The 18,696-nt window shown below is 38.7% G+C and overlaps 1 protein-coding gene across 2 annotated transcripts; it reads right to left on the bottom strand.

The window, feature by feature from the left end:
- Positions 1-1,242: 1,242 nt before the first annotated feature.
- LOC113963543 (arylsulfatase D-like) lies at positions 1,243-15,838 on the bottom strand. 2 transcript variants are annotated; one of them, XM_027674745.1, is made up of 11 exons: positions 15,677-15,838; positions 13,710-13,920; positions 8,954-9,103; positions 7,591-7,712; positions 6,545-6,667; positions 4,670-5,093; positions 3,819-3,955; positions 3,471-3,605; positions 2,871-3,033; positions 2,081-2,202; positions 1,243-1,637 (listed from the first exon to the last, which is right to left on the bottom strand). In XM_027674745.1, exons 2-11 carry the CDS (start codon positions 13,760-13,762, stop codon positions 1,270-1,272), a joined length of 1,797 nt encoding a protein of 598 aa, XP_027530546.1. In that variant the 5' UTR covers positions 13,763-13,920; positions 15,677-15,838; the 3' UTR covers positions 1,243-1,269. The 2 variants fall into 2 exon arrangements, with proteins under 2 accessions (XP_027530546.1, XP_027530547.1); XM_027674746.1 differs by lacking the exon at positions 13,710-13,920.
- Positions 15,839-18,696: the final 2,858 nt, after the last annotated feature.

Raw genomic sequence — 18,696 nt, 5'->3', positions numbered from 1 at the left:
CATACAAAATTTTGTAAAATCATTTCTATGCCCCACTTTGGAAAAAAATCACTAAGAGATAAGAAGAAAAGTGTTAACCAACTAAACTAGCTGAACAAGTAAACTGTTTGCAGGGATATTTGATGGGGGAAGCAAAACAACAAACAAATTACAATAACCTTTTTCCATTTACTAAATTCAACCACCAGTTTCTCTAGAATTCTAGCAGGATGCTTATAATGAACTCTGACTTCATCTACTCGTACAAAAATACAGGCATTAATACAGTTCAAAGCCCTAAAATCTGTGTAATTTCATTGCAAAATGCAGTGCAAAGTTGTCTTCTTAGAAAGTCAGGCTAGGGTCACAGCACTGCAGGTTTTTTGGTTTTTAGTTTTGGTTTATTTTGTGGGGTTTTTAACTAGTATTGGCATGATCTCTTTATACAAGTTGTAGTTGGTAAATTTATGTATACTGCTACTGAATATTTTTTTTCTCCAATACTCAGATGAACCTTGTTTTTCTAGGACTCACATTGAAACAGTGCAAACTACTAGTCCAAAACATTTTTATTAGCATCTTAAATGCAATAAAGTTGCTTTTGCCAAATTAGTATGCAACAGAACCTCCTTCTGAAGAGAAAAATGCTTATCTCTTTTTTGTAACTGTAGCAGAGGTATACTGCATGTCGACATCTTGTACTTCACAATGTCTGTTATGTGGGTAATTATTACCCAGCTAAAGCTTCAGATCACAAGTTCACAACTTGAGGACACTCCCTTACTAAATCAGATTCACTCCATCTCAGGTGTTGTTCAACATCTCAACAATATTTCTGCAGAGACAACAGAGCAGTACAGGAAGCAATAACAACTCAAACTACTATGTTTGGATAGAGTGCAACCATGATTTGTGTACTACAGAGGCACAACTGCAAACATCTAGAGTTTTATGTGAACCTAGCATTTCTTACTGTTGCCTGCTCGGCACTGTACACTAGGCTCTCTGCAGCATTCTCCAACTGTCTTCCTTGAGCAGGCAAAATCTCTAGTCAGAGATTAGGCATGTACCTCTACAGTTTTCTCTTACACGAGAGACTGCAAAACCAGGATTTCCTTAAACCTTTCACAGTGGCAAAGAATGAAAGGGAAAACTACTAATTGACATTGCTTTTTTTTTCTTTATTTTCATCCACTTTGCTTCCCAGAGAAAGAAAAGACACAATTATTATCTGAGAGCTTTGTCAGCAGAGGACTCAGTGCCACAGAACATGTCACTAGAACACACACCTCACAAAATTCGTGTGCTGTCCCCTTCCTTATCACACCAGCAGAATGGGAATGTCCCACAGCATGGCTGCAGCCACGGCTTCCACACCACGTTGTACACAGAGAGCTGCTCTGGGACTGGGGTCAGTGTCCTGCGATGCTCTTCGATGGCTCTTCCAATCGTCCTTATGACAGTGTCAAAGAGGGGCTCAATGTCAGCCGAGAGAGGTTTGGCTTCAGAAGGGTCTCGTGAGAGATCAAACAGCAACGGAGGGTCATGATGGGTCACACCTTCCCCAAAACATGGGCAATTTTTTTTTCCATAACAAGCTCCAGCCCCAGGTGGATGAAAGACTGGGGTCACAAAATGAGCCTTCCAGATAGCTCCACCTGGCAGGAAAGAAATATTATGACACAACTACAAGACCGTAGAAAAAACTGGAAGGTTCCCTGAAGCAATAGGAATACAGCTGTTTACTAAGGAGACCTCTTCTCACGCACCCTGGCACCCCCAATACCACAAATCAGATTATCTGTGTAGCTACTGATTTTGAAGGTGGAAAACTCTATAAATATGAAAAAAAACACATTGAATTTCCAGTGTGGCAGTTCCAGTGCCTGTATTGTCATCCCACTTTAAGGCATTCCCTTTGTTACTTACAAAAACTTCATTGCTTTAAGACATCTCTGGCTAGCTAGTCAGTGATATGTCATGCATAACCATTTCAAGAATCTCAGTACTGAAAAGCAACAGTCACACAAGAAACTTGTCAATTAGCAAGAGGAAAAAAATAATGTTTTGCGGTTACCATGGAACAAATATTTATACTTACTGTCCTTTTGGTGGCACCGCACTGCATGCAAGTAAGACCCACAATAGTGAAATAGAAACTCGTGATCTGACTTTTGAGCTCTTCCTTGCAGTAAAGGCAGCAAGTTTTGTCCATCAATCACCCTAATGTAATGGAGAGAAGCACAGTCAGGCAGGAGCAAACCTGACAGTGAACTGCATACTTAGCACTGCTTTTGCATTGGCTGCACTAGTGCATGAGAGAGCACACAGAATAATTTGGTCATAGATTTAGAGTAGCCAGCAGACTGCCAAACCAATATTTACATACCTAGATTTTTAGGGTTTTTTTTTTCAGTTTATTTATTTTATTTCTTGTAATATCTGGCTCAACTGATTTCATTTAGCAGTACATAAACAATATTTAGAGCTTGGTCTTGCAGAAAGAAGTAATTTATTCCTTAAATCAATAGTGATCTCATAACTGTGAACATTTTGCGACTTTCAAGGGAACTTAAAGAAATCTGTTGAGCAAGATAGGTTTAACAAACTTAGTAGGTACTGTAAATCAAGTCAATTGGTGCCAAAACAACCTCAGCCACTAAATCTTTCCTGAATGAGGCTGAACCTGTGTTTGAAACTGGCACCAGGTCTTTGGAAGGAACAACTGCTCTGGCCACATGCATGCCTATGTGTATATCTGTGAGAGTTTACTCACTAGTTTAAAATCTCAGGCTAGGCTTTAGGCAAAGGATCATTTGTGGGATCTCCAAGGATGATAAGAAACAGTCAATTTTTAGTCATTAGCTCTCCAGTGGTAAACACCTCCATACCTGTCGTGCGGCAATGTTCCTCCAGCCAGATGAACTACTGTGGGATAAATATCCATAAGACTTGTAGGTTCATCAATTACTGTGCCTGCAGGTAGTACTCCTGGCCACCTAAATATTCCTGGCACACGGATCCCTCCTTCCCAGCCTCCCATGCCTTTTCCGCCTGCAGTAAAATGAATCAACACATGGAACTCAGAGGCAAACACAATCCTCTTCATTGGCTTGTTTTATTTGAGTGTACAGAAAGAGATGCAGGAATACATTGCTTATCCAACAGATTCGACTCTTTGCTTGCTTTGGACTTCACATACTTCGTATTTCACATAGTTCACAGAAGAAAGGGCTCAGCAAGAGGTAAAGAGTGAGATCCTCTTAGACCAGAAAGACCATTTGCATTTTATGTCAATCACTGATTTTGGGTAGAATATAAAAGGATACAAAGAATAAATTATTGCAGCCAGTCCTGACACAACGTGCCCTTACTCTATTCAGTTATATTTCAAGCTAAAAATGCAACTCGTTCCAGCTTTGCTACTTCATCCAAGCAAATTCCTTGTTTCCAATTTTAACCTTCATATAAAGTTACAATGATTTTCCTACCTTTATAAATACCATTCCAGCCACCTAGCTGGGCAGACCCATTCTGAGCCTCCAAGTGTCCTCCATGATCAGAGGCAAAGTATGTGAATGTATGATTTTTCAAACCTTCTTTGTCAAGCAAATCCAGAATTTTCCCTTAAATTTAAGAAGACAAACAGCAAGATTTCTATTAACAAATTGGAAAGAACAAGACACACTTAAAATGTTTCAATAATAATCTTTCATAATGCCCCATAAGAAGTTTTTGATAGCTTACATTTCTGTAAGTATTTTGGCCTTATTAGTTTTTCTGCTTTAAAATATACAGCTGTATGTGTCTGAAACATATCTTTCATGAAGAATACTCACCCACCATCCAGTCCATTTCTTCTACATTGTCTCCATATAAACCATGACAGCTTTTCCCAAGGAATTTTGCTGTGGTAAAGAGGGGGGTGTGAACATGTAAAAAGGAAACAAAGAGTAGGAATGGTCCTTGCCTGTTTCTTAAGAACAAAAAAAAAATATTTTGTGTGTGTGTTTGGAATATTTTGAAAGACACATATTCTGAAAGACACAGACACTGGGTCTAGACTACACTCACATCTAGCACATCCTCACTGATCACAGAGCAGTTCTCTTTTTGCATGAAATGTGGGCAAGAAAGATCCTTTTCAGACTGATCATTTTCAATTTCCGGTGTGTACCCAGGCATAGAATTTGCACAATGCTTAAATAAATAAGATGCTTAACTCTGTTGACTTTTTAATTAAATGCAACTGGATACAGTCTCATGTTTACTTTAATACTCGTGTGGCTTTTTTAAGATGGCCACCTATAATTTTCATTATGTTCATTTTTGCAAAGTAGAAGAGAAGAATAGTTACTTTCCCTGTACTTTAAGACATTTGATGCACAAAATATAGAAAGCTGTGCAGGAAAAACTTGAATCTAGAAACTGAACAACCTTACTTGGCTTCCTTTTCAATCCATAAAAATAGATTTCAAGTGTTTTGATATTTTAACATGTAATAATTTCATGCATCACACACATTTTATCTCAGTAGTTTGTAGGGTTTATGAAAAAGAACACAAATGAGGCTTGTAGAATGAAGTGTAAAAACAAGTGGTTCTCATGATACAGTTATAGTTACTAGTGAGAAAAACTCTATTCCTAAAGTGCCCAGCACATCCCAGCTCCTTTACAGAAAACTACAGACCTTTTGATAAATGATATTGCCTCCTTCAGCATGAGGAAAGCAGTCCTCTCTAACCTCATTGGCTGCTCAGTGACATCATGGTTCCTCATCAGGATACAGTTCCAATACTGCACAAAGCCATAACTGGAATACCAAGAAATGAAGAAAAGGCTGCCCACCAAAGTAACACAGGCAATTGTCTTCCAGCGGGTGGAAATCAAACCAGTGAGTTTTCCAGCAGTAAGAGTGAGCACAGCAAGGGTAATTATCTGACTGTAAAGCCAAAGCTTAGCTTGAAGGGCTGCATCCAGGTCTGGAGGTTTATTTTTTTGACAGTTGTTTCGAAGTGTTAGAGGCATTCCATAAAAGTAGTCAAACCCATGATTGAGAGGATGGTGACAGTGATCATTGAAGGATTCACAGTTTACACCTTGATGCCACTTTCCTGAAGGTTTTAAAGCATGAAAGAAATTAGAACATTGTGGTGAACAACTCAAAAGGAGCTCAAGGTAAGTGTCAGCCTCTCTTTGGAAATTAGGCGAGTCACTCGATTTTTCCACAAAATGTTCATGCATTCTCCTCATGCACAAGGATGCTGAGTGAAACCAGTGCCTGATCAGGTGAACATGATACTGTAATGGGTGATCCCCAAGTGGTCAGGCAATAAACACATAAATTTGTGAGATTCTCAACTACTTAGGTGACAAGGGTCACATAAGGATAGGATTTCATTACCTTTCAGTGAGGACCAAAGAATTAAGGTACTCCAACTTGGTGATGGCTTTATTATGCTCCCTTCCAAACTTTCAATTCATAGATTAACATACAGAAGATATAACCTAAAGAACCAGTAAACTTTTGGGCAACGTTGACAAACATTTTGATCACCAGACTCAGGAAGAAGATTTCTCAAGCATGACCCTTCTACACACAAAAAGAGAAAAAGCTATAAACCACCATCTTACTCTATCCCCGCCCAAAACATAAAAAGAAGCTGTTGTCTGCTTCGAAAGTGTGCTGAATCAAAAGACCCTTGGTTTGCTGAGTTATGTGATTGCCAAGTGATTACAGAGACAGCCAAAAAGACTACAGTTAATTAGCTTGTGGTTCAATGACGCCACATCTATTTCTAGTACTTGGAAATGACAATGCATTTGGCACAGTTGGCCCTAAATCATCTGATTTTAAAGGACACAGTGCTTACCCTATCTACCCATTTATGTGAAGGGATCCATCATGGAGTGCCTGTCACAATAAAATGTGACAGGAAAAAAATGTGAATGAAAGGGAAAAGAAATTTTGCCAGTTGATTTTAGAGATATTTGGCAAAAGAACAACGAATCTTGAAACTATTGTGTCTGATCAAAGTCACAGACAGGAATGTGTTGTGAGACAGTGTTTCCCTGACACCTTTGCATTTTGGGCTGAGGAAACAGCCACCGTATCACGTCTCTGGGACTCAACAGCCTCATCTGTGACGTGCTTGTGCTTTGTGACCTCCTCTGTGGTACAAACTTTTCTCCTTTCTCTCCCTTTCTCTTTTATTTCTCTGCCTCTTGCCTCCTAAAGGCAGACGAAATACTTAAAGATATTATTTTGTTTGGAGCAGTCTCTATGTTAATAAAATTCTCACAGGTAAAAATAAATGCTCACCATTATAATCATGAGAGAGTTTTTCATTCTTCCTGTTTTGGGTAGCTTGTACAGGCATTACCATTGTGTTAAAACTGCAGTATTTTTAGTCTTCTTTCAAAACATGGGGGTTTTTAGCCACTTAGCCTTTTGGAGAGGATTTGTATCTGTGACTAACAGACCATTCTGTGCTAAAACAATCCCTAAATTCCCTTCATATAACTAGTTCATTCTTCAAGGTCATGATAAAACATTTTCCTTTACCTATCAGTCCAGTGGTATAGCCTTGTTGCTGCAGCAGCCTGGCAAATGTCGTCTCATTAGCAGGGAGCCCTCCTGACCCGGCGTTCCACTGCAGTGCTCGGTACCTGTTACTGGATGCCATCCCTGATGGAAATTGCTATGGTCAGTCCTGTGAGCCTTTTTCTCCCTGCTGGCAGAGCCTGGGCTGCTCCTGCCAATCTTTGCATCAGGAGCTCAGCCTCAAGCCAGCAGAGTTCCTCACGAGATATAAAGCAAAGCATGTCTTGCAGGCAGTCACATCCCATTATCAATAGTGTGTCTTAGGTACTTCAGGTACTCAGGAGTTGTATTGCAACAAAAATGTTGCTTGATACCAGTTTTGACATCAAATTGATAATAAATTGATGGTGACTCTATATAGTAAATTTTATATTCTGACTTTCTGAGTATCTGTGAATAACAATCTAGACTAGGAGATAACAGTTGCATTTCCCTAACTCAGAGGGATGCTGTATCATGTTAGACAGGAGACAGTTCACCAAACATACACACTGAGTTTGCACTTAGTTCTAAAAAGTAGGTATCTAATTTTCCTGTATATCACCTAGTGAGAGATGAATATCTATAAAGTTCTCCATAAGGCACCTTAGAAAGGTAGGGAAAGAATCCAACCTCCATTTTCACTGGAGCTTTGTGACTTTGTGCAACTTGTTGGCAATGAACTTGCCCATTTCTCTTGAGAACCCTGTTTTAAACCCTTACTTATAACCATAACCATCAAGAGGGATTCTGGCAGATTGCACCCCAGGCTGTGTTGCAGTAAGGAAGTGACAGGTATAACTGCTGTTGGATTTCTCCATACCTATGTATTTTCATTATTTAAATCTTTTACATCCTATAAAGTAAGGCTAAAGCTCTGTCAGCTGACAAGAAACTTTGGGCATCTAACAGTGCATTTTCTGTCTCAGGTTCAGAAAATAGCCTCAGTTCTCCTATTCCAGTACTTATTGGCTATTGTAGCTTTTCAGCACCATGCAAAGAAATTTGTAATTCAAAATGGGCCAAACCTGATCTAATGGGGTATCTGCCAGTGAGGAAAGCTGCTCTGCTCGGAGTGCAAAGTGAAGCTGCGGCAATGTGTTGAGTAAGCTTCACTCCTTCTCTTGCCAAGCGGTCAATGTTTGGGGTCCTAAAAAACAGTTACAAGTTTAACAAAAGCAAGGTAATCTGAAGTTTGTTAAAATAAATTGTCAAGAACTAAAGTTTTTAAACAGCTCCCCCCCCCCCCAAAAAAATCTTTAATGCTCCAAGACTGGTATAGTAACAAGCTTGATACAGTGGGTGAAGTGGGCTGTAGCCACTGGAGAATCCATTCTTGAAACACAGTCTTAGAATGCACCTGGCAACACTGCAAAGACGCTTAGGCATTGTTGGAACTGTTTAGTTTGAAGATAAAACTAAACCAGGAAGGATTATCTAAGAAAGACTGATATTTTTCTATTCCAGTACTTTCAACAGATCACTTTTGCCAGAGCATTTGGACCCTAAGTTTCAGAATTCATTGAGCCAGAGCATCTCCCAGGGTGTCTGGAGCTCTTTAAACCAGGACTTTCTGTTCCATGTTTTTAAATCATGCTATTTATATTATAATAGGTTGATATCTTTATGCAGGTACACTTGTTTGGGAGCTCAACTCTTCCAGATGAGTGAACTACAACACCATGAAGAGTGAGAGACCTCACCCCTAGCAGAGAAACACAACAGAGTCCCACAAGCACATTCCCATATCTCTGTATAACCCCACTAACACCATGTGAGAGAGATGCACTCAGAGCATGCCAACAAAACATCTGAGCTCCACTTGGAGAACACAACACAAGGCTCGTAAGATGTGCCCCTGATGTATATTCACTCCTGCTTTGCCTCTTTAGTTTTTAAGGAATGTAATCACTAGCTTCTAAGGCACATAATCATGTGATAACTCATGTGGGTCAATGAGTCTGGCTTGTAGTGTTTTGGAGAAGGCAGCAAACAAGTGTATGAGAGATTCTGTAAAGGTACCGGGTGAATAGTGTAAGGCTTAACTATGCATGGAAGAGAACGAAGAAATTCATGCATGAGAAGAGAAAACAGTAACTGTAGTACAAAAACAAGAGGCTGAGGAGTTAGCACATTTTGAGGTCAAGGGGAAAGGGATTCCCAGAACAAACTTAAAACCAAAATGAAAATATTATACTTCTTTTCTTTCACTGCACACTGTTTATTTAGGCCCCAATACTATGTGCATATATACAAGTACTTAGAAACACAATTACTAGAGTCTTGAATTAAGAGATTAAGAACATTCCTTTCTTTTTTTTTTAATAATTAGGCTTAATTCCCCAGGATAGGTATTCTATAGTGTTAAATATATTGTATGAAATGTTTTACCTTATGGAATTGTTCCCATAACAACCTATATCTCCAATGCCAAGATCATCAGCCAGAAACAGAAGTATATTGGGTTTAGAGTCCACAGCTGCACTGAAGCCAAATGTGTTCCAGAGTAAACATGAAGTCAATGACATTAGGAGGTACCTCCTGAAACACAAAAAATTAATTTTTATATGCATAATTTGTAAGTGTTGGAGAGTATCGGGAAACTTTATTGGGCAGCCACACTTACAGAGGGAAGCAGAGGAACAGAATTTTACTTCCAGTTTCATTTCTATCTCAACAACTGAAATAACTCTAGCCACTGAGGCCACAGTAGCCTTTCTATAGCACAAGAAACCCTGTCATTCATTTGGCTCAGGAATTTTCATCTTGAATCGGTTGCATAGGTTTCAAGATGTATCAAAAACTTCTAGGAGCTGAGAACAGTTAGTATTTCCAAGGTTCACAAATTCTATGAAAATTCAGGTTATGTTCCACAGTCACTCTGGCATTTTTTGGGTATCTTGTCTCCAGTGAGTAAAGCAGTTTTAATTTTAATTTGGAAGGGAAGTGGAAAAACCTAAACAATCTCTCCCTTACAAATCAAGAACACTTGAACTTGAAGCCATCTCCTCTTCTGCCATTGTAAGATGCCAAGCAGGCCCCATACCAGCATCAACTATAATAAATATCTGCTGCAAAAACCCTAGGATTTACATTTTTACACATGCATACCAGAATTTTCATATAAATATGCCTAGAATGTGTTTCTCCAATTAAATATTGCTCATCAATAGCCTTAAAACCTAATCCTGGTTTGATATTTTCAGTTATCATTGCAACATGTACTAACTTTGCAAGACATCAGACAGCAGCAAGCCTCTAGAAAAGACTGAGAGAGCTCCTGCAAATCGTTTCGGGATTTGCCATATTGATGGAAAGATCTTCTATACAAAAACACGTTTTTGAATGAATTGGTAACCATCACCTCTGACAGGCAAACACAACACATCGGACTATCTGTAAACATGACTGTGATCACCCAATTGTAAATAATTAAGCAGTGGCTGTGGGAATTTAATTATCCAATAGCACCGTTCCAGTTCTTTGGGGTTTTTTTGTGCATTCTACTACTAAATTACAACAGTGATGTACAGAATTGTGGTGAAAAATTGCACGAGATGCACTGTGGGCTATTTCCATCTCTACAAGGAATAGTCATTTTAAGGAAAGGAGACTTTTCTGTTTGCCAGTGTTGTATCTCTTAAGAGTTTCAGGGCATAACACTGGCCTACTGAATCCTAACGCTGGCATAGTGAATCCTTTCAGAGTGCCAATACACTCAGTTAAAGTTGCATTAGGAAGATCTCAAAAAGGATCCTGACAGCCCATTCCAGTCACTCAGGCATTCTCCTTTCCAAGATAAGGACAAGAGCAGTGCTCTCCAGCTCTGCCTGTCTTGTTAAAAAAAAAAGAAATGGAGAAAAAAAAAAGCAAATTATGAAATCTGCTTTTACTTATGTCTGCAGTCAAATGCTAGCACTTGGTTTTCTTATGCTTAAGTGCTGGATACTTTCTGATCCCTGTGATAATCCTGCTTGTGGATTAATATAGGGTCAAGGACAAATTCCATCTCAGTTAACATACTGCTTGCAGTTCCAAGTCCATATCCTAAGCTGTAGCATTATTGTACATTATAAAATAACCATAGTTAGACCTCAAAGTGATCTTCTTTCAGCAATACACTGAGGAGGACTGAAAGTATATTTAGTTACTAAACACCAATAAACCTTGAAAGCAATAGGGAAAGAGAATAGAGTACACAACATACATATAGATACATACACGTATAAATACATAAACCTTTTCAGAATTACCTCGAATACTATTTCTGGAAATAATCTTATTAGAGTCATAGCAAAAGGCTTCCACTTGAGACAGATCTCCTTGCTTAAAAACATGAAGATATTAAAAAAAACCCACAAACATTTGTCAGCTCGTATTACTAAGGGATTTTACATCATCTGCTTAATGAATCAGGTAAATGCAAAGCATTAGGAAAATACAGGCAACTATTATGTAACTTTTGTTTACAAGATATAATATGCACACCATAACTGAGCTCCCACAATGATCTTCAGAGGATAAATTAGAAGCTATTGGCACAGGCATTCAGATGCTGAAAAATACCTACTAAACTATAAAACATAGTGCCTATGTTTGCCTTAGAATTGTTTTCTAAGGTGATACTGCTGTGCTCAATGCACACTTAGAGAATTACAGCATTATGAAATGATAGCACCCTTCTATTCAAGAAATCTGCTCCTTCAAGGTTTTACAGGGAAGCTGTATCTGTGTAAGAGCCTCGCACCTTAGACTACTTCTGTGAGAGTTTTTACAAAGGAAGAGACGACTTTAACACTGTGGAGCTCACAGTCAAGGAGAGATTAAAAAAAATGGTGGGGGGAAACAATGATGACGTGATTTTTAATGGAGTTTATTTCCTAAATGAAGGTAAAGAAAGGAACAACAAAAACTTAAAGCAAATGAAGCATCAGGAAAAGTGATGCATTTGAGTCCAGGGCTGCTTCGGGGAAAAAAAGGTTGTTCAATTCAAACAAAATAATTTTAATTCTTCCAAGTACAAGCAAATACATCAAAGGAGAAGCCAGAAGCTTCTCACCTGAATAGAATGGCAGCAATGGCTGTGCAAGGTAGCAGTCCAATCCTGAAAATAAATTAAGCTTATAGAAAGCAACAAATTGAGCACAGTCAGCAGTGTGATGTCAGAGGTAAAAAAAAAAAAATCAATCAATCCTTCTATCTTTTTACAAGGGAGACCCTATCGCTCTCTACAGCTACCTGAAAGGAGGTTGTAGTGATCAATCAACAAGTGACAGGACAAGAGGAAATGGCCTCAAGTTGTGCCATGGGAGGTTTAGATTGGATATTAGGAAAAATTTCTTCACAGAAAGGGTTGTGAAGCATTGGAACAGGCTGCCCAGGGAAGTGGTGGACTCACCATCCCTAGAGGTATTTAAAAGATGTGTAGATGTGATATTTAAGGACAATATTAGGGTAAGAGTTGGACTTAATCTTTGAGGTCTTTTCTAACCTAAATGACTATGATTTTACCTCACAGACATGAGTACTGATGGGTTCAAACTGTGTACTGAACAAAAGTGTACTATTTAAAAGTGAAGTTTAAGAACTGGAGAAGAGGGCAGAGAACCATATAAAAAAATTCAAGAGTGGAAAAATATATTTTATTCTGAGATAACAAAAGCTCGGTCAAAAACAATACAGTAAATGACTAATTAGTGCAGAAATCCGTGCAGAGAAACAAAGGGAGCTACTCTTTCTGCAAGCAAGGCTATTTACTATTCAGTCAGGTTTCCAAGCAGAGTGCAATATAATCATGACTGGGTACCTTAAGTGAAAGAAAGAAAAGTATTCTAAAGAAACATAAGTTATGGGACTCCACAGAGTGGCAGTCAGTCAAAATTTAACAGCTTACACTAAACATGATCAGAGCAACAATCTGATATAAACTACTACTGTAGTATCTTCCTCAGCAGCCACTTTGTGAGACAGCTTTTTTAGAGCTACCTAAAGGAGCTCAATTAAAGCTAATTTTAAGATTCTTACCTAAAGAGTTCAAACAAGCTGAAGAAAACTGCCCTTGCCTTGAAGAAGCTGCTTCTCATCAAAACATTCATTTTTTATTTCAAGAATGCTTTTTGTTTTAATACTAGTAATTCTCCCTACTATTTAAATTCTGGTACATATCACCCAAAAGTAATCTTAAAATACTAATTCTGTAGATTGATTAGTTCTTGCACAGACAAAAGGGGCCCTGAATGATACCGAATTATATTCTCAATAGAAGTCTTCCCAGACAAAGAATCACCAGAGGCAACCATGGATTTCCTAGTCTTATAGAACTGATTATTCTTAAGCCAATTATTGATTGCTGTTACTACTGAATTTCAGCTGAAGTGTTCTCAAATGTCATTATTATTAAATAAAAACATAATTATTTCTTTTACAACCAGAAGTACACAGCATCAGTTATTCAGTCTAGTAGGACTCTAATAATTCAGCCTGAACATTCCTGTAAAATAAGAGCAAATCTGTAAAATAAGAGCAAATAAGGTGATGTGATGTTTTCTGCACAAACAGCAAAAAATGGCCAGCACAAATTCGTGTGGACACATTGTCCCTAGGTAAACAATTTTGATTATCTGTAAACCTTATCCAAAACTTAGTCTCTTCAGCAGCTGATACTACACATGACCGCTCTACCACTTCTTTCTTCAAATTTTCCAACTGTTAATGAAGACTTAATCAACTTGCAATGCAATTCATTCCACTTGCCAGGAATACCACAAAGTCTGAAGCTGTCTCAGCAGTCACTTGAAGAGATTTAGCAAAAGAAGCTTTTGCTGGGTTTATTAAGTGGCTAAAGTAGGTGGACCTAACTCAAAATGGATTGGTAACAACTCCAAATACTGATATACAACTTTTTATAGCCAGTTGCCTTGTGCAGACTCGTTTTTTTTTTTCAGCTTTGCTTTACAGAAAGCAAACTGCAAGCCTGAAACTGCTAGAAAACAAGCGTCTTCTTCCCCTGCAGCTTGGCTTCAGGTAGTTCCCCCATCCTTCAAATATTTCACTTATTGAATATATTCCCAGATTAGAGGTAATCCTTCTTGATATCTGACAGTGAAAAAAAAAAAGACAAAACTTACAGAGAATAAAAAAGACATACCTCCACTTCAAAAATTTCTGCTCATTACAAAAATATTTATTGAAGCCAGTCATATCCCATGTTTCACCCTTATGCCCAGAAGACTGGCGTTACCACCACTCACTGGGAAGCCACCAGAGTTGAAAGGAATTTTTCATTCTTAAAAATGTTAAGAGAGGTCCAGTTCCAATAGAAAAATTTGGAATAAGCTCTTGTCAATTGTGCTAAAAGCCTGTAATTGGACACAGCAAAATAATTTGCCTTCTTGTTTTCTTTGTCTAACTTCAGATACTGAAAAAAATTATTTGCACCCTGATGCAAAACCAGAACAAAACCCCAAACTCTTTAGCACTTATTTAAATATAACAAAAGTGAATTATAATTATTAAATATATATATACATATAAATATTTAAATGTGGTGTATTGAAGTCTCTTTCTGCTTAGCTGTTGACTAAAAATAAACACTTGCTTTTCACCTTTTATAAAAATCTTATGAAGCTTCACTTCATTAAACAGTATATTCAAATGTAATTAAAAATGCTAATGTCAACTTGCACTATGGCTCTGGAGGAAGTATGTGCCACATACTATATGCCACATACTGTTCTGTCTTGTTGACCTTTTCTCTCTTCCATAGCTTCTAGGTATACAGATGTTCAGGAGAGGAAAGGCAACAAGTGGGGAATGAGTGAAACAAGAAATCAAAAAACTCCCAGCTCATGTGAGTGCAGTCACTTGCTTAGAACTTGCTGCTGGTAAACCAGAAACAGGCACCGTTCATCAGCCATAATTCAAGGGATGGCCTTGCAAGAAAGACAGATACCAAAATCAGGAGATGATCAGCAGTCTGTCTTTTTTTCCCTTTCCATTCTGCACTCTCAAGGTGCCAGCTGCAAGAGCGCTTACTGGGGGGATATAGCTCTTACTGACTTGAATAATATCAATACTTGTTATCTTGTACCATGATTACATCATTATATTACCACATAGTGTTGTGCATTGTCAGTAAGCAATACTTGCATGGCAAGTAACCCAATTTTTTTATTTTATTATGGCCACTCTGTTCTGGCCTTGCTGCTGCACAGCAGCACCCTATCTTCAGAGCAAAGGCAGAAGGAGATGGTCTTGCTCTAGGCTGTAAATTAGCTCATGTATTTTCACATTATGATTAGCATTATGATTAGATCTAAATGATCTAATTATGCCTTCTGGCTTTAAACAACTCATCTAGAAACAAACACCTTTCCTTACAGCCAGGACAAGAGCAAAACACATGGCTGGAAAATCAGAGACAGAAAGAGGGCAGATAAATGAGATCAAAAGAGCAGCAACTACGGGCGTGGCTGCTAGAGGAATTGTGAAGAACACAACCAAGCAAACCAGGGGCAAATAATGCTTTGTATTCATCCCTATAAATTCACAGGAGAAAAAAAAAAGCACCTCCAAAATGAAACACTAAAAGGGGAAGGAAAGCCCAGCTTGTTAATTATCGTGCACTGCTGATTCCCCCATCACACACTCTAAGCCTGCTCATGCATTGTTTTTGATGTTTATGACCTGCTGGACTAGCTCCACTGGCAAGTGAGGGTGACAGCTCAGCAGGGGAGGATTGGAGGGAGCAAGAGTAGAGGCAGGACACCACTCCCCAGGGAGTGCACAGCTCTGAAGGGCAGAGTTCACTAATCCTGTGCAACTTCCCAGTACCTCCTCATGGAAAATGGGCTGGAATCAGTCTGGGAAAGCACTGGCCCAGGCAGTCACTCCCACCTCGAGCCCCACTGTCCCAGACAAAAGTTCTCAACGGCGAGCTATGGCAAGTTCACTCCCTGCCCAGCTTTGTATAAAGAAAGGAAGAAAAAGTCCTCCCCGAAAGAAAAGCAAAGGTGCGGACTTTTTTGGGGGGAGTGGGATTTTTGTTTTGTGCGACACCAACAGCAAAACCCCAAATGACCAAAAACCCAAAGAAACCCCTAATCTTTTACTTACTCCATGCTTACTCCCTGCAGGAGCTTTGTTCTTACTTCCCTCTTCACCTCAGGCTTTCTGATCTTTGCTTCCAAGGAGGGGTTATCAAAAACACAGCTCGTATAGTCATATCGGAGTAATTGGCAGGTGTCCGTCTCCTTTAAAATCTGGTACTCATTTCATCCCGCCTGCCGCAGGGGCGGGCTTCCCTGCCTTCTCCTGGTAACAATTCCTGAATAAGGAAGAACTCTCTAAAGCAGAAGCTTGAAGTACGCTGCTCCAACTGCCAACAAATAGAAGAGCTTTAGCAGTAACTGAGAGAAAGTACATAAATCCCAGGCAGAGAGACCGTTGGCTACGTCACGCTGTGTGGAAAACCACCCTCTGGATAGAAGTAGGAGAGCCGTGGCTAATGCAGAGTGTGAGCCAACCAGCCCCCTTGAAATCAAAAATCAATCGTTGTACTGTCATGTTCGTGTGTGCATGCCAGTTCTAGCAGCCTGGTAATTCCCTGGTATGTTATTATAGTTCCACTGTTTCTATGTTCTCTCCTGTGCCAGTACTAATACAGATATGGTTGCACAGTCTGGCTTGCCATGCATCTTTACAGTCCCATGGGGGCACTGCACTCCTCTTTTTACTGGCTATGTGTGCTTATGGCGATTTAAAAAGGGGATATAAAAGTGTTGTGCTGTAATCCACAGAATAAGGGCTTTATTCAAAGAAAGGCAGAAAACAGGATAGAATATGTCTTGGTGTAGACATATTCTTATTTGGAGGCCAAAATAAATATTAACACAAAATACCATGGCAAGGAGGAGAAAACGGAGCTTATTAACCAGCCCCTGATAATTACAATGGTATTCACAGCATCATTGATGTGTGCGGTGCATGAGACTTAAGGGGAACATAAGGGTCTTAAATATTTATCTGCATATAGGAGTAGTAACTGCAACATTTTTGTCAAGAAATTCTGCCCAAAGAAGTAATCGGTAGAAGTAATTGAAGCTGAGAGAAGCCTATGAAGTGGGGGAAAGAATGAGACTGCAAGGAAGAAGCCTTCAGCTGAAATTAGGACAAGGGCACTCCTGAGGAGAGGAAGATGCTTGAATGCATTAAGGAGCAGATATTCAAGGAAAGATTCAGAAATACTAAGAGAAAGATTTTTATTTTCTTGTTTTGAAGGACTTGGAAAGAACTAGGTGGAAATGGTACAATTCAGGAGGCAGAAGAAAGTTCCTGAACTCAAGACTCAAGGAAAGAATCCACCCTGCAAAGACACAGTGAAGAAAGTAGGGATTTGGTTTTGGCCCTTTAACTCCAGAGAACATCTGATCAGACCATTTCCAACTCTTATATCTGTGAAAATTCACTCTATCCATCCAGAAAGGCTTTTCCATCTTGTCTGCCTGGCCATCTGCCATAATCAGAAGCAGAATAAGGTGATGTGATGTTTTTAAAGCCCTCCTTGTCACCAGCATCTTTAGTTTGGCCTCCATAGAAATACTGAAATATGGTGAAATAGATCAACTTCAATATCTTCTAATTATGAAGAATTTTTCTTAATTTCCTAATTTCTTTCTTATAGATTGAACAGGAATTTTTAAAAATGCTATTTTAACTTGTCAATTTTGTGTTAATATTTTAGTTTGTATTTTTTTAGTTAACCAGTAATTAGCTTACATTACATATATCTGTTATTGGTTTTTTTGCCTCCACAGAACTGAAAAGTTTGAGTTTTAATCTCAGATATATTTTCTATTTGCTATTTTCCTCCAGTATTATTTTTCATGTGTTTATATGTTATTTTGGCATTTTTGTGATGTTAATACCTTCAGCTTGTGGTTTGCAATAAGGCTGTTTATTGTTAGCCCTTCAAGACACTATATTTGGCAAGCTGAACAATACAATCCCTCAAAATGACATGTGGTTCCCAACATACAGAAATAACCAAAGCTTTAAATTCAGCCCTCCAATCATGCAAACGAAATGAATGGGCCAATTTGCCCAGAACCTAAACATCAGTGCTTGCAGGGTCTGTATTTTCAATTGCAGAAAAAGCCTTCAAGTGCCAAGAAAGAGCACTTTGTGAAGGGAGCTTCTTGTTAGTGGTGTCTTTGCTGTCATGTAGAGAGACCCAACTCCAGACCAAGACTCTGTCACACAATGTAGAGACAGAGAATGGGCTGTGCCCCTAGGCATTAAATGTTAAATTTCATTAAAATTTTTTAACATTCAAAAATGTTAATTGGTGTTAAATACTGAAGACTTACAGTTAGTAAGAAGGTTAAATGGCATTTTTTAATCCTTTGTATCAATATTAGAATATTCCCACTGGTTATGGTTTAATTTCACGGTCTCTCATCATAATTTACAAATCAACAATGAGAAGTTGGTGGCAAAGAATAAGAGATCCAACCCACCAAGGCAAATGAAAGTTTTCCAGCTGGCTGAAATCAAACCAGGAAGTCATCTGAAGGCAAAAGTGAGTGTAATGAGGCCAGTGATCTGATTTTAAAGCCAGAGCTTCACATGAAAGGCTCTCACAGTCCTGTAGGCTGTTATCTGACAACTATTTACTAAGCTAAAAGGCAATCCATAAAAATAACCAAACCCATCATTTAAAGGATGATGACATTGATCACTGTGGATTCACAGTAAGCACCTTGATGGTGGTTTCATCAAAATATGAATGCTTTTAAAGCATTGTTAAGAAACAATATTTAAAATCAAGTTGCCTTGCTTAGAAGCTGCTAGCCATCAGCACTGCTGTTCCTTTGCTTGATAACATTCTAAAAGTTCAAGGTCTCCTCATCACTCTGCAAAATAGGTCATAGACAAGAAAGAATTATAAACCGGAATCTTGAAGAGACAGTGTTTCCAAGCAAAAAATAATATCTCTGCTTTTTTGTTTGATTGTTTTGTTCTGCCAGCTTTAAGAAGGAGAAATGAAAATAAGTAGTGAGAAAAGAATGGCAAAAAATGCCATTGTCCTCTTACCCTATCCTCTAGGAAGGGATTATGAGATTTCATGGAGTGAG

Source organism: Neopelma chrysocephalum, unplaced genomic scaffold (genome assembly GCF_003984885.1).
Source record: "Neopelma chrysocephalum unplaced genomic scaffold, ASM398488v2 Primary Assembly neopelma1_25, whole genome shotgun sequence".
Lineage (NCBI taxonomy): Eukaryota > Metazoa > Chordata > Aves > Passeriformes > Pipridae > Neopelma > Neopelma chrysocephalum.
This window is presented reverse-complemented; position numbering and strand designations above follow the sequence as displayed.

Coding starts and splice junctions, on each gene's coding strand:
- LOC113963543 (XM_027674745.1), bottom strand. CDS start 13,762: ATGACTGGCTTCAATAAATATTTTTGTAATGAGCAGAAATTTTTGAAG. Junction 3,956..4,669: donor GCAATATCATTTATCAAAAG/GTCTGTAGTTTT, acceptor TTTGTTCTTAAG/AAACAGGCAAGGACCATTCC. Junction 2,203..2,870: donor GGAACATTGCCGCACGACAG/GTATGGAGGTGT, acceptor CCATTACATTAG/GGTGATTGATGGACAAAACT.